Source organism: Bufo bufo, chromosome 4 (genome assembly GCF_905171765.1).
Source record: "Bufo bufo chromosome 4, aBufBuf1.1, whole genome shotgun sequence".
Classification (NCBI taxonomy): domain Eukaryota; kingdom Metazoa; phylum Chordata; class Amphibia; order Anura; family Bufonidae; genus Bufo; species Bufo bufo.
Genome location: NC_053392.1, coordinates 302,364,987 through 302,381,989, shown reverse-complemented (window position 1 = coordinate 302,381,989; position 17,003 = coordinate 302,364,987). Strand labels below are relative to the sequence as shown.

General features: G+C 41.1%; 1 protein-coding gene across 1 annotated transcript in view; it reads right to left on the bottom strand.

Annotated features, from left to right (window-relative positions):
• Positions 1-599: 599 nt before the first annotated feature.
• The window catches only part of ZNF292 (zinc finger protein 292), an 84,135-nt gene continuing 67,731 nt past the window's right edge, over positions 600-17,003 (bottom strand). The window contains exon 8 of the mRNA XM_040428739.1: positions 600-8,539. Within this exon, the coding sequence (XP_040284673.1) occupies positions 1,526-8,539 (7,014 nt within the window). The 3' untranslated portion in view covers positions 600-1,525. The remainder of the gene's footprint in view (positions 8,540-17,003) is intronic.

The window sequence follows — 17,003 nt, the reverse complement described above, 5'->3', positions numbered from 1 at the left end:
CTCAGGCAGACTGAAATAGCTTGCCGGATAGTTTTAACGCTAGTGTGAAAACTAACTGTACTCTCCATGCATCAGTTGCAAAACTGTTCCAAAAATCATAAGCTTCAACCACTGAAAATCCACAGTGAAACCTGCTTTTGTAAACCTCACCAGGTGAGCCTGGCCTGGTGAGCATAACACTGTAGAAGGACCATTCGGATGTCTAGCAATTACAGTAAATAATAATGAACCTCTGAATAAGCTTTGCATGAGGCCTTTTCTTTAAAATCACTCTTTGACAAGGTACTTGAACCAAGGGATGTAACCTATGCAAAGTAAAAGCTGGAACAAATGTTACATACTGTTTTCAGAAGAGAAAATCCACCACAAATTTCGACGTGCATCTGTGGGGGGAAAATAACTGCAACAAATCTGCATTAAGATTTGCATGAGTTACATGCAGATGTCATCCTCTGCAAATTGCCTGCAGCACGTATATGAGTATTTTTTAAATCTCTGCTGTTACTGCATTTGATTTTTTCCACATGCAATTCTGCTGTGGAAATTTCGAAGCCTATATGCCACATGTGGCCATACCCTAAAGGACTTTACTGTAGTGTTAAAACTAATTAAAATTGAATTTTATCAACCTTGCACTTATAACGATGTACTGCAAAACTGGACAGACTGTTACATGATGAGGTGGAAGCGGGATAAATGAGTGCAATTTTATTCAGACCCAAAGGGATACTGCTGATCTTTTGCACAGCATTTTGCCAAATGTAAAAACATCTAATAGTAAAACAGCACCCATAAAATCCATCTCTATCTGAAGGAAAAAAGAATCATAATTTCTACTGTATTGATTGTACATGTGTCAACCATATGGTCAGACTGGTTTGCAGCAATAAGCATTGTACACGTGTAATGCAACAAAGTTTTCAAGTATTTACATATTAAAAACTTTCAATAGATGCTCTGTTTAAGTAATTACATAAAATGTGCAACCCAAAATAATTTCAATACAAATTTTCTTTAAAAAATGTGATCGCTAGATTAACAAATTAAAATCCGAATATAAATGTGTAATTTAATAGTTTAGACTTAGGCAGCAATGTGTTACATTGATATTTACAAAAAGGAAAGAAAAAAAACTGAACCCCCCCACCCCCTCCCAAAAAAAAAAATATATACAAATATCCTGTAAAACATGAGCAGTGAACCTGGCAAGTAAATCAAATTTCACGCAAAATACACAAATTGTTAATTTTACGGAAATGACAATTTATCAATAGAAATAAAGAGGGTTTGGAACAATATTTACATAACTTAATAAAATGCCTTTCCTTTAGTCCCATAGGGATAACATGGAATAAAAACATTGCATGACTTTAGCCATGACATTTTTTTTTCTTTTTTGGCCTGTCACTTTCACAAAAAACCCTAATAAAAATACATTTATTGGCATGCGTGATAGCTTCTAGTTCACAATAAATGTACAGGCTTTGAATATACTAGGACCATTCTATAATGTGACTTTACCATCTTAGTCTATAGTTTGTTCCTTTGCAACATTAGGAAGTTCACTGCAGCAAATGTCACGTTTTAGAACCACAACAGGTTTCAGTTCATTTAGCTGCTTAAGCACAAGCTCAATGTAATCATTGAATGCCTCATGTAAAACTATTTTTACATTGTCCATGTTGGGTAAATGTGATGGGTTAGAAAAGAGCAAGTATATATCGCTGTCAAAGTCCTCATCAACAGAAAGACTTGGTCTCTTTTCAGTTGGCTGTGGTGCTGCCTGTGTGTCAGTCTTACAATGATCATTTTCTACAGGTTTCTTTTCTTTGACAACAGACTCTTCTAGAAACTTTAGGAATGACACTTCAAATCCCATTGGCTTGAAAGAACTTAAATCAAATGCGGGTGTCTCATCACAACTATCAGAAACTAATATGTCCTCACCGCTAAGCATGCTGTTAGTTTCAGCAGCTAGAATTTCATCGTGCTCATCAGATTTTCTTTTCCGATTAGGAGTCCCATGCTTTTGCTTATTGGTTCGTTTTACAACATTTACAGGCCTCTGGGGCTCAGACTGACAAGAACTTGATTCCTGGAAGTCACTGCCTGCAATGGGTGAAGTCCTTGTTTGACTATCTGAGCTGGTGTTATCCTCATTGCTTAGTTTTGATATAAAAAGTTCAGTTAATTCGTCCATCTCATCCTTTTCAGTTTCACTCTGTTGGGAAGTTGAAATTGAGGATTCATCACTGCTTTCAAGTAAACTGGGAGTTGCTTGCTTTTGTTGAGGCAATGTTGTGTCACTGGGATCCTTATTAACCTCTGGCTTTTCAAGGTCTTCTGCAGACTCTAATTTGGGTGTCTGAGACACTGCTTTAGCTTTTGCCCGTCCAATCCTTTTGCATACAATTAGTGCTTTTTTGTGCTTTGCAACAAAAGGCCTAGATAGTTTGTGAGACTTGTAATGTCTAATCATATTATGTTCAGTGGCAACAATAGATGTACAACCACGGATCATGCAAGGATACTGCTTTGTGTGAGAGTTTTGGCATTCTGCTAATGCAGCTTCTTTATCCTTCAAGGAGTATGTATGTCTGCCATATTTAAGAGTTGATGGGCCAGTTTTGCTTTTAGGATCTTTTTCTCCATTGCGGACTTTACTTTTTTTTGCTTTAGGACCATCATCGTTTTCACACTTTTGTTTGGGTACTTTGGGTTTTTCTTTAGGTAGCTTGTCATCACTAGTGTCTTGATCATGTACACTAATTTTCCTGGGCCTGATCAAATGCTCCTTGTGTTTATCTTTGTGCTTGAGAAAGATATGCCGAAGCAAATTAGACCTAGTGGCATAAACACGGTCACAGCCTTCACAATCACACTTATACATTTCTTCTCCTTCCACTTTAGAAAGTTTAATTTTTAAGTCATGGACTTCCTCGAGGTGTTCAATGTATTGTGAGCAAGTGGTAAAAGTAGCTGCACATTGGCTTTGATCACAATTAAACTGTCCAATATTACTGGTGGAGATCACATTTTCAATTTCTTCTGCAATCATCTCATGAAGCTTCACATAATGTTGTATCAAACTTGCAAAACTGGAAAATATTCGAGAGCAGTCAATCTCTGTACACCTGAACTCTTTGATAATTGGTCCATTGCTATCCTCTTTTAGGTCATCTTCCAGAGAGAACTTAGAGTTATCTGACTTGTGAAAAGCTTGATAATGAAGCATTAGGTTCTGTTGAATTGTAAACGCTGCTGGGCAACCCTCGTGGACACACTTATAGGGTTTATATGTTTTAGACCCACCTTGGATTAGTTTGGCATCTTTTTCTATTGCTTTTTTAAGCCTTTGTTCTTTTTCTTTTGGCTTTCTCCGTCTTTTTTTGCTTTTTTGATCAACTGTAAGAGAATTTGACTCTACAGAAGGCAAATCAGAAGGCTCTTTTTTAATTTCTTCAACCTGGGGGGCTTCTGTTGCTTGCGCTGTGGGTACTTCTTGGCACACCTCTGTGTTCTGGTTCATAGATTCAGCTTTTGTCATTCCTAAAGCAATTTCAAAAGGTTCAACCATCTTTTTTATTTCTGGACTTCCACTTGGCATTTCTGGGGGAAGTTCAGTGCTTTCACTAGCAGATTTTTTACCATAAGGCCTTTTTATTTTTAACTGTACCATTTGTTCAGAGGTGAAATGATGCATGGACATACAGTGAGCACGTAGGTTTGAATTTCTGGTGAATGTTTTTGGACATGAAGGTACAACACATCTGAAGGGAGCAAACTTAAGCTGATGTTTCTTTATCTCTCCTAGTTTTTCTTCTGTGTAATAATGTACTTTAGTATAATGCTTGAACAAAGCATCTTTAGTCATTGCGCAATAGGCACAGCCCTCCTCTTGACAAATAAAAGGTTTATCATTGTACTTATCACCTAACTGTGAAGGTGCATCAGGTGTTTGTTCAGGTACTACACTTACACTTGGATTTGGAACTATTACACTAGACATTATGGGTAACTTTTCAAGAGGCGGACACTTCTCTTCTGTTACTACTCCTTCACAAATCACATTATCTACAATCTGAAGCTTCTGTACCAAGTCCATGATCTCCAACACTTGCTCATCATACTTAACACTAGTTTCCTGGGTAGGTGACACTGAGCAGATTGGTATATTCATTTTGCTAATAGGACTGGCAACAGTGTTGGTAGATGTATGTATGCTATGTGTGACACCAGTTATATCATCATCCATACTGCTAGACACACTAGACTGACTTTGTGGCAAAGTAGAGCCAATATTCTGAAAGTTACCATTAACAGCATAAACATCAGTGGGGTCAGAAGGAATAGGTTCAAATGTCTTTTCCCTAAAGTCCATGTGGACGTTTAGATTTTCAACTTCTTTATGATCAGAAGTGACTGCAGGGTATTGCAGTGTGTCATTTTTTTCTTGCTTTCCTGCAAGCTGGCATAATGCATGTGTTTCTGAGCTAGCCTTAAGGCTTTCATTGATGCAAGCCATAAACAGTTCTTTGTCAGCACTGCTCAAATGTTTTGCAAGGTTTTCCAATAAATCAGAACCATATGCCATAAAGTTTGGTTGCATATCGGTAGACATTTGTAGGTTTCCTCCCACAGCTGCCAAAATATTTTTGGCTAGTTCATGTGAAGCCTCTACTGCAACAGGAGGCTCTGTTTTTTTCTTCCTTTTGGAACTGTTACTCCTTTTTTTGGTGGTGGATACAGAACTCTGAGGTCCACTAATGACAGAAACTCTGGTGCTGCTTACTGGTGTTGATATGCAATTGTTTCCCTCAAATGAATTAGCCTCTACATCAGGACAAATGACATTGCCCGATTTAATTTGTTCCACTTTAGAAAGTTTAGATCTGCTAGCACAGTTATTCATAGCAACGTTTTCTAGACTGTGCCCACCCTCAATGCTACAGCTAGTCTGTAAGACCCGTGTGGGGACAGCAGTTGATGATTCAGCCATGTTCATCTGATGACTAGCAGTAATGCATTCATCTGAATTTATGTTGGGAGGCAATGTTTTGGTGCTTAAATTTTCAGAGGTTTCAAAGCTATGCTTAACAGGACTACTAATTTTGTTCTCAGAGGGTGAATAGCCAGATATGTTAGGATGTATAAATCCACTGTGCAAATACCGGGTGCTCTCATTGTCAGACTGAATAGGTGACAAAAAGGGCTCATCTTTAACTGTCATTTCAGGGCTAAAACTCTGTGAAGGAGACTGTGCTTTTTTCTCTGGACTAGATGAAAGAATCATACTTGCTAACATAGAGGGTTGGCTGTCTTTCTGTGAAACCACTGGAGAAAGGTCATAATCACCATGGGGCTTACACACAGCCCTTTTAGATAAATGGCCACCTAAAGAACGTGGATTATCAAACACTCTAAAACATCTGCTGCAGATAAACTTGCCATCTCTAATAATTGCAGGGCACTTCGCACGAGGACTATGCTTTGATCTTCGATCTTTATTTTTGTTTGTCCTTTCAGCACCATTCTTTTTATCTGCAGAATTTGAGAGCATGGTAGACGATTTATCCAGATTAAAACTAGCATCCATATCAGTTCCATCAACCTGTTTGGAAAATGTTTCAGGATCAGCATCTTCTTTCAAAAAGTTATTAGCCTCACTGGCAGCCAGAACATGATCTGAACTGCCTCCAAGTTGAGAGAACATGGAATTTCCACTCAAAGATGACATGACAGGGAGGGGATCGTTTTCTGTTGGCATTGGAAGAAATGGGTCTGAACCATTTTCAAATTTCATAGGTAAAACTTTTGCTAAATCATCTATCTGTGATGTCAAGTTGGAATTGCTCAGATTTCCAACTTCAGGTCCTAAGAGTGTTTCTGACACATTTTTAGGTATTCCTTGGGACATATCAGTTTCTACAGGACTCAAAGGATTCACTAGGTTTCCAAGATGTGTAGGGAAGACAGGGTTTGGTAGATGTTGCAATTGGTTACAGAAACTTGGGTTGACATGCAGAGGTGACTGAAAACTAGAATTATTTTGACCTCCTGGCCCTAAAAGTATACAATAAGTAGGTTTTTCATCAGACAGCGTAGGTTTTTGTTTCTTTCTGTTCTTGCGCTCTGTTTTAAAAGCAATATAATGTTCAGGGTGAGTACCTTTCATGTGTTTGCCAATGCTCTGAACCGAGTTATATATTCGTGTGCATCCCTCTACATTGCATTTGAACCTTTCAGTTGGAGCTGGCGGTACTGGGGTCACTGTGGCATCACTGACAGGAGGTAACACATTTGAGAGTGCATTACTTGTTTCAAGTGACAGCGGCATAAGGTTTTCTGTCTTTACACTGTTTCCATAACCAGACATAACTAGATTATTTTCACACAGCTGGGCAGTTTGGTTAGCAACATTAAATGGCATTAAGTTACTTATCTGCTGATCTCCTTCCACCTTGCTTTCAGTAGAATTTACAGCATTAGATTGAGATTTACTTGGCTGAATTTGGTTGCTATTTTTTGCATTGTGAAACAATGAAAGGCACTGTTCTTCCAGACCAGAATTTAATATTGTTTGTGCCTCTTCTGCAGGATCTGCACTGGTGAGTAGTTTATTTTCACTCAAAAGGGTGTGAAATCCTTCAACAAGGGATGGCAATTTAACATCTCTAGATTCTGCTTGGAAAGTAGAATGAACCAACATGTCTGCTTTAGGTAAAGTATTCTGAGTCACGGGGTTGGTTGGTAAAACCTGACTTAACAAATCTGAATTAGGGAGCACCTCACTTGAAGATGGAAGTAGTTGATCGAGCATATGCATAGAATTCTCTAGTTCACTGGAACTCACTGGATCAGCTTTCTGGTCTAGCAAGGATACACCAGGCATACGAGGATCTTTAGCCTTGGTAGAACTGGGAACATCTGACGAATGAGGAGATGGTGCAGTCAAATTTCTGTTTGCATTAGACTTTTGTAGTGATTTTCCTTTGACACTCACACACTTACTACCAGCAACTGTTTTTGTCATTTTAGGCAGATTCCCAGACTTATCCAACTCTGGCACTGGAGAACTTGATGAATGCTCAGTTAAGTGCTGTTGTAATTGAAGTTCGGAATGATATACTTTTCCACAGCCAGGGACTTTGCAGGTGAAAGTGTTGTAGTGTTGTGCTTCGTGGTCAAAAAGCATGTAAGCAGCAGAGAATATTCTTCCGCACTTTGGAAACATACACTTTGCTCTGAATTCCCGATGCGCCTTTCTGTGTGTTAGCAAATCTGCATAAGTGTCAAAGCTTGCCTTGCACTTCATCTGTATACAAATATATGGTTGACTTCCACAGTGCATTTGTAAATGGTCATTTAAATGAGTTAAACTGACAAACTGCCTACGGCAATACTGGCAAACTACCTTCTTGCTTTGTATCTCAAGGAAACGTGCAGCTTCTTCGCTGTCTTTATGCCCCTTTACATGTGCAATTAAATTTTTGAAATACTTGAACCCTTTGTTGCAGAACTGTACAGGACAAGGGAACTCATTAACTGGGGCTGTCTTGTCTGCTTGCCGATTCTCAGACTGATTATCTTTGCCATCATTTTCATCAGAGTTGTCATTGTCATTAAAAACTATGAAGTCATCAGAGTAGAGGGTGTTTTTCTTAACTTGTCGCTCTTGTTTCTTAACAGTCACAGGTTTCTTATTCTTACAAGTCTGTGGTTTTTTGGGCAAGTTTTCCAATTTCTTGTGAGGCTGCATAGTTTCAAGTCTCTCTTTGCAAGATTGTTTAACATGTAATGTGACATGAGGGATAAAGGTTTCTTTAGTGGTATATTGTTTTGCACAGATTGGACAACTATAGATGCCTTCTATGCAGTGTTTTTGAGCATGTCGAATTATTCGGTGACCCAGGAACTCTTTGTCACACAACACACAATACTGCATATAAGCTTGCCAGTTTCTAAATCTTGCAGATATGGATCCTCCGCCTTGCAATTTCTTAATACGTTTCTTTTTCTTCTTTTGTTCAAAGACCTCAGGGGCAGGAGAGGGGTCAGTAAAGCAATCAAGTCCATTTTCTGTAGCGTCTTTAGTCAATTCTTGGAAATCATCTAGTTGATCATATGCCTCATTGTCATTTAACTCATCAATTGAAGAAACAATAGATGCCTCTTCTCCCATTAACGCCAGACACTGTCGTTTCAAAGTTTTCCAGTCCCAAAACTCTGGATCAAATGGCCATCGAGTTTTCAAGACCAGCAACAACTCACAGCGCAAGGAGTTTGGTACAGGAAGACTTTCCTCATCATATTTTTGGTCTGGTTGGTTATAGAGCATCTCAACAGCATAGTATGCATCCACAGTAGGCTCCAAAAGGAATTCTGTAAGTTGGCAAGCTCTCTTGACCTCCAGATCATCAGGCAATAAACAAGAGATTGTTTTGCAGATGGAGATTTTCACTTTCGCATTGTCACTTGACTCTAAGCGAAGAGCCCGTACACATAGTTCAATACAAGTTGGAAGTCCTGCAGCCTCAGTCTGAAACAGCAACAGAAATAACCATTAAGAAATTAATAGTATGTGGTTAAACGAGAAACAATTATTTCAATAAACCTATACATGCTGGAAAGGTTACCTAGACAAAATGTATATCTTAAAATATTTGAGAAGCTAAAGAGAATAGCATATCAATAATGAACTAATACATATATAGCTGTACATCCCCCACAGGCAACCATTTTTGCCATTTCCTATGAATATACTTACTGATAATTAGCAGGCTACAAAAAAAAAAAATCTTGCAAAATAGGATTGTGCATCATCCATAAATTAATGACCGACATGCCAACAATGTCTGTAGTAGGGTTGTTTCGATACCAAAATTTTGATTCAGTTTCGATACCATAAAAAAGTATTGCGATACTCGATACCACGCAAAAATAATAAAAAACGCCAAAAAAAGCTGTGTGCATTCCGCATTTTATGGAACGTCGGATCTATAATTGAACAGTCCTATCCTATTTTATGGGAGTTCAAGGTGACAAAAAAATGGCGAATCGCGCGTTTTTTTCTTTTACGGCATTCACCGCATAGATTTTTTTTTAAAATACTGTAATTTAATAGTTTGGACTTTTCGGATATGTAATATGTTTATTTATTGTTTATATATTTTATATGTAAAATTGGGAAAGGGAGTGATTTATACTTAATATATATATTTTTTCTTTTTATTTAATAACAATTTCCCCCTTAGGGGCTAGAACCTGGGATCTTTTCATCCCTTGTCCTATTCACCCTAATAGATATCTATTAGAGTGAATAGGATCTCACACTGTCCCTGCTGCACCATGCATAGTACACACAGCAGCAGGGAGCCGACTATGGCAGCCAGGGCTTCAGTAGCGCCCTGGCTGCCATGGTAACCGATCGGAGCCCAGCGATTACACTGCTGGGGCTCCGATCAGAAGCTGCCATTGCCCCCAATGACTTAATACTGGAGGGGAGGGCGCACAGCGCCACCAATGATTTTAATACTGGGGAGAGGGGGGGGGCACCCGACCTCTGACAGGGAGCTGCGATCAGTGGCAGTTAACCCCTCAGGAGCGGCACCTGAGGGGTTAATTGCCGCAGACACAGTACCCTGTCAGAGGTCAGGTGCCGGCAATGTGTTTCTGCTGCCTGTATTTGTAATGTAATAAACGTTAGTTATCTTTGGTGGCGCATTGCGCCCTCCCCTCCTCTCTGTTCCAACTGGTGGCAGCGGCAGCAACAGCACAGGGGGAGGGAGACACTGCTTCCTTCTCCCCGTGCTGCTGAGGGAACATGGTGCACGCTGAGAGCAGCACGATCCATGTTCTCTGATACTGGGCTGTGCAGTAGCACAGCCTAGTAGCGATAAAAGGCAAATCCCAGTATCGTTATCGATACCGGGACAAAAGTATCGATTGGGTATCGAAAATTCGATACCCAAAACAACCCTAGTCTGTAGTGGGAAAACCACTAATACATTTATTAAACCCCCATTCACATGGACAGAATTTGCAGAAGCAAAAACTTCAAATTTATAAAATCAGCAGCACACTCAGTTTGCCTAGATTTTTTTTTTCCGAGCCTGTGAATGGGGCATAAGACCATATTTAGGTGAAGAATCTACACACAGCTCTGGACAAAATCCATAATGCATGAAGAAACGTAACTGTACATGATGTGATCGAGGGGCATTGTGAAGTGGGTGCTGACTGTTATAAAGCTGTCATGTCTGCAATGACCAGGATTGGAGATGGCTTTGTTTCGGATCATTTAACCCATCAGATGCCACAATCAATAGCGACTGCAGTATCCGATAGGTTAGACATAGGGAGGTGGGGTCCATCTGACCTCCAATCAGCACCTCTGCAAAGAAATGTGTGCTGACTGTGGTTATGGTAGCCTGGGATCTTCTTGTGAAGAGCCCTATGCCTGCCATTATAAACTATCACCGCATCTAAAAATTTCCAAACTATTAACATATAAAAGTATTAATCCTACATGATGACCACCCTAATGGAAAAAAATAAAATCAAAAATGCTTTTTTTGTTGCCCACTGGAAAAAATTTTGAAAAAATAAAACATTAAAAAGCGATATGTACCCCAAAAACGGTGCCAATAAAAACTACATCTCACCCTGCAAACACACAAGTACTCACATAGTCGTATAATCAGAAATCATGTATGAAGAGGTTCTGGGTGTCACAATATGGCAATGCAAAAAAATAAATCTTTTCCAAAGTTTATTTTTATTTTCTATATAAAATGTGGTTATTAATTGTACTAACCCACAGAATTCAGACACATTCACAGTTTAGTTTTCCGTTCTTCTGATCCATCAGAAGAATACAAAAAAAATGGATCCTTTACTTTGAGCATCCCTTGTGCTTACTTTGCATCCGTTTGTCAGTTCAATCTGAGATCTGTTATTTTTGAGGGGGAAAAAGATTCAGTGTGGAGAACTTTTTTTCCCTTAAAAAAAATCATGCCTTTTCATGAATCCTCCATGACAGCATTACCATGTGAGATGACTCACCTCTAACCAGGTAGTAACAGGAAGAATAATTTTGACCCTCCTCCGGCTCCTCCTCAGTATCTTTCCGGACCGACAGCCTAGAGAGTCTTTCATCCAAACTAACTACTTATTTACAAAACATTTTATTTTATTTTTTGGGGGGGGGGGGGGGGGTGGAGGGAATCCCATGCAGTTATGGAGGATTCATGGAAAGGAAATTACCGGCAAGTAATATGGTTTTTCCCTTTCATCCTCCATGACAGCATTACCATGAGATACACCAGATTATAAAATTTTAGGGAGAGACTATAGCCTTCAAAACATTCCTACCAAAGGCCAGGTCTTGATTGGCATTATCATCGACTCTGTAATGTTTGATAAATGTGCGTGGACTTGTCTACGTAGCCGCTTTGCAGATCTGCTCTATAGATGCATTTGCTTTTTCAGCCCAAGATGATTACACTGACCTCGTCGAGTGGGCTCTCAGTTTTTGGTGGAACCACTCATGACAATTTGTAGGCTTCAGAGATTGCAATTTGTATCCACCTAAACAGGGAGCTTTTTGTAGCTTTATGACATTTATTTGCCCCTAGAAACTGCACAAACAAGTAGCTTGATTTTCTAAAGGATTTAGTAGCTTCTAGGTCGATCAGAATGGCCCTTCTCACATCCAATTTATGAAATCTGATTTCTCCTTCTGATTTCGGATCCGTACAAAACGAGGGAACGATAATCTCTTCCTGCCTGTGAAAATTGGATACAACCTTGGGTAAGAGAGTTTCATCCAGTCTGAACACTATTCTGTGAAGAAAGGTTCAACTATTTTTAGCCTGAATCTCACCTACTCTGCGTGCAGAAGTAATGGCCACAAATAATGTCTTGACAGAGAGATATCTTAGAGAGGCCTCAGTGGTTTAAAAGGGAGAAACTGTCAATCCTGACAAAACTAAGTTGAGATCCCAAGGGGATACAACTGGTCTTAGGGAAGGCAGAGAGAGGGGGGAAACATACCACAAAAAACAATAAAAATAAAAAAATAAAAAAAGAGAACGTTAGTCACAGACTAAAACCTAGTCTGGATGAAAACCTAGAGGGGTCTTAAGATTAACTATTGGGCGCCACAAGGGAGGACAAAAAAAATAAAAATCACTACTGTGAGGTCCCACCGTGAAAGGGGGGGGAGGAAAGAGATCCCAATTGAGTGAGTATATAATAGGAAGTTGCCAAAATGTCAGAGGCTGCCAAGAGGTGGCTGGATATACAGCCAATAGGGGTGTATATACTAAAATGTAGAGAAAGAGGAAAGAAAAAAAAAAACAACAGACCTCAACCTATCCGCTCCTTTGAGAAAACAGATGACCCATGGGAGATCCGCATTTATTTTTAAATCGAAAACTTAGCTTAATGCGAACACGAACTCTTGAGGGGGAAGAAAGGTTTTTTGACGCGTTGAGTCTAGTAATACCCACCAAAAAAATACATTTTTGAGACGGACAGGGGTTTTATTTTTCCCAATTTATAACCCAACCTATTTGATAGAGGATCTGACAAGTTCAAAAAAGGCTGTTTTCTAGGGATTCTTTTGAGTAGAAGATCGTCCAGGTAGGGAACAATGATGATGTTTAGTCTTCTCAGATGAGAAACTACCTCCATCATGACCTTGGTAAATACCCTTGGAGTAGAAGTGATTCCGAAGGGGAGAACCTGGAACTGGAAATGTTGAAGAGCCCCTCCCAAAGCAACAGCTATCTGAAGGAAACTCAGACTTTTTGCCTACCAGAATATAATATGCGTCTCTTAAATCTAGGGAAGCCAGAAAGTCTCCTTCTTTTAGCAGATTTATGGTAGATTTTATAGACTCCCTTGTGAATTTTTCGTATCTGATAAATTTGCTCAGGCTCTTCAAGTTTATTATCAGATGGAATTTCCTTTTTTTTTCCCACCAAATAATAACCTGTTTGTTGATGGTGAAATGGGACCGGGACAATTGCTTTTAGAGTCAACAGCTCCAAAATGCCCTCCTCCAGTTTCTCTTGTAGAAAGGCTGATTTCTGGATCGGGGTTACCTTGAACACATCTATAGGTGGAGGAAGACTGAAAGAAATGTCGTAGCCTACTGATTTAATATTTAGAACCCACGGATTCAAGGTAATTTCTTTCCATTCCTTTGCAAAGGATTTTAATCTTCCGCCCACCTGATGTCTGGTCTCATTGTTTAGAGGTTTCAGAGCTCTTGGGGTTAAACAAGAAACCTCTCCCCCTTCCAACTTTTTGACTTTTACCTCTGTCAGATCTTTTAGACTGGAAGAAACCTCCCTTTTTAACCTTCCAAAAGGGAAATTTCCTTTTATTTGTTACCCCTGGAAAGTCAGAAGCCTTCTCCAAAATCTTCCCCAGGTCCTGACCAAACATAAAATTTCCGTGAAAAGGGAGACTACATAGCTCAAAAATGAAGCTGTCTCCCATCCAAGATTTTAACCACAGAGCTTTTCTAGATACCACGGATAAAGCTGTAGATCTTGCCGTCATCCTGACTCTGCGGTAGCATCTGACAAAAAATCTACAATTCAATAAAAGAGGGAAGGAGTCCTTTAAGGAATCATAGGGAGTGTTTTCTTTCATAAGAGACTAAGGCCCCTTTCACACGGGTGAGTATTCCGCGCGGATGCCATGCGTGAGTGAACGCATTGCACCCGCACTGAATACCGACCAATTCATTTCTATGGGGCTGTTCACATGAGCGGTGATTTTCACGCCTCACTTGCATGCTGCGATTTTCACGCAACGCACTCTATATTCTGTGTTTTTCACGTAACGCAGGCCCCATAGAAGTGAATGGGGTTGCGTGCAAATCGCAAGCATCCGCAAGCAAGTGCGGATGCGGTGCGATTTTCACGCACGGTTGCTAGGAGACGATCGGGATGGAGACCCGATCATTATTATTTTCCCTTATAACATGGTTAGAAGGGAAAATAATAGCATTCTGAATACAGAATGCATAGTAAAATAGCGCTGGAGGGGTTAAAAAAAATATATATATTTAACTCACCTTAATCCACTTGATCTCGGATGCCGGCATCTCCTTCTGTCTCCTTTGCTGAACAAGACCTGTGGTGACGTCACTCAGGTCATCACATGATCTTTTACCATGGTGATGGATCATGTGATGACCGGAGTGACGTCACCACAGGTCCTGTTCAGCAAAGGAGACAGAAGGAGATGCCGGCATCCGCGATCAAGTGGATTAAGGGGAGTTAAATTATTTTATTTATTATATTTATTTTACTATGTATTCAGAATGCTATTATTTTCCCTTATAACCATGTTATAAGGGAAAATAATACAATCTACAGAACACCGATCCCAAGCACGAACTTCTGTGAAGAAGTTCGGGTTTGGCTACCAAACATGCGTGATTTTTCTCACGCGAGTGCAAAACGCATTACAATGTTTTGCACTCGCGCTGAAAAATCGCAGGTGTTCCCGTAACGCACCCGCACATTTTCCCGCAACGCCCGTGTGAAAGAGGCCTAATTGCTGCAACCACCTTCTAAGAGATCTGGCGACCGATGTGGCAGCCGAATTAAGCTTAAAAAGAGCTGCAGCTGATTCCCAGGATTTTTTCAGACATGAATCTACTTTATCCATGGGGTCTTTTAGGGATCCCATGTCCTCAAAAGGAAGGGCATTAGCTCCTTTAACTAATTTGGAAAAGGGAGAAGTCTACCTTAGGACAGGTTGTTAAAAAAGTGTTTAGTCTTCCTCATTGAAAGGGAGTCTACGCTTAATTGTCCTGGCTTAATAACTTTCTATCCGGAGCCTTCCATTCCCGTTTAATCAACTAATGCATGCTCTTATGAACGTCTTTCTGTTGTTCAAGGCCACTAAACATTTTGTCCTGTACAGACTTTTGTACCTTCTCATCTGAGAGGTTCATGGTCGCTCTGCTTTATTTACTGTATTTTTCGCTTTATAAGATGCACCTAGGTTTTTGAGGAAGAAAATGAGAAAAAAAATACATTTGAACTAATGGTAGTCTGTGGATGACGCACTGTTATTTGGGGGAGTCTGTGGATGACGCACTGTTATTTGGGGGAGTCTGTGGATGACGCACTGTTATTTGGGGGAGTCTGTGGATGACGCACTGTTATTTGGGGAGTCTGTGGATGACGCACTGTTATTTGGGGGAGTCTGTGGATGACGCACTGTTATTTGGGGGAGTCTGTGGATGACGCACTGTTATTTGGGGAGTCTGTGGATGACGCACTGTTATTTGGGGGAGTCTGTGGATGACGCACTGTTATTTGGGGGAGTCTGTGGATGACGCACTGTTATTTGGGGGAGTCTGTGGATGACGCACTGTTATTTGGGGGAGTCTGTGGATGACGCACTGTTATTTGGGGGAGTCTGTGGATGACGCACTGTTATTTGGGGGAGTCTGTGGATGACGCACTGTTATTTGGGGGAGTCTGTGGATGACGCACTGTTATTTGGGGGAGTCTGTGGATGACGCACTGTTATTTGGGGGAGTCTGTGGATGACGCACTGTTATTTGGGGGAATCTGTGGATGACGCACTGTTATTTGGGGGAGTCTGTGGATGACGCACTGTTATTTGGGGGAGTCTGTGGATGACGCACTGTTATTTGGGGAGTCTGTGGATGACGCACTGTTATTTGGGGGAGTCTGTGGATGACGCACTGTTATTTGGGGGGTCTGTGGATGACGCACTGTTATTTGGGGGAGTCTGTGGATGACGCACTGTTATTTGGGGGAGTCTGTGGATGACGCACTGTTATTTGGGGGAGTCTGTGGATGACGCACTGTTATTTGGGGGAGTCTGTGGATGACGCACTGTTATTTGGGGGGAGTCTGTGGATGACGCACTGTTATTTGGGGGAGTCTGTGGATGACGCACTGTTATTTGGGGGAGTCTGTGGATGACGCACTGTTATTTGGGGGAGTCTGTGGATGACGCACTGTTATTTGGGGGAGTCTGTGGATGACGCACTGTTATTTGGGGGAGTCTGTGGATGACGCACTGTTATTTGGGGGAGTCTGTGGATGACGCACTGTTATTTGGGGGAGTCTGTGGATGACGCACTGTTATTTGGGGGAGTCTGTGGATGACGCACTGTTATTTGGGGGAGTCTGTGGATGACGCACTGTTATTTGGGGGAGTCTGTGGATGACGCACTGTTATTTGGGGGAGTCTGTGGATGACGCACTGTTATTTGGGGGAGTCTGTGGATGACGCACTGTTATTTGGGGGAGTCTGTGGATGACGCACTGTTATTTGGGGGAGTCTGTGGATGACGCACTGTTATTTGGGGGAGTCTGTGGATGACGCACTGTTATTGGGGGGAGTCTGTGGATGACGCACTGTTATTTGGGGGAGTCTGTGGATGACGCACTGTTATTTGGGGGAGTCTGTGGATGACGCACTGTTATTTGGGGGAGTCTGTGGATGACGCACTGTTATTTGGGGGAGTCTGTGGATGACGCACTGTTATTTGGGGGAGTCTGTGGATGACGCACTGTTATTTGGGGGAGTCTGTGGATGACGCACTGTTATTTGGGGGAGTCTGTGGATGACGCACTGTTATTTGGGGGAGTCTGTGGATGACGCACTGTTATTTGGGGGAGTCTGTGGATGACGCACTGTTATTTGGGGGAGTCTGTGGATGACGCACTGTTATTTGGGGGAGTCTGTGGATGACGCACTGTTATTTGGGGGAGTCTGTGGATGACGCACTGTTATTTGGGGGAGTCTGTGGATGACGCACTGTTATTTGGGGGAGTCTGTGGATGACGCACTGTTATTTGGGGGAGTCTGTGGATGACGCACTGTTATTTGGGGGAGTCTGTGGATGACGCACTGTTATTTGGGGGAGTCTGTGGATGACGCACTGTTATTTGGGGGAGTCTGTGGATGACGCACTGTTATTTGGGGGAGTCTGT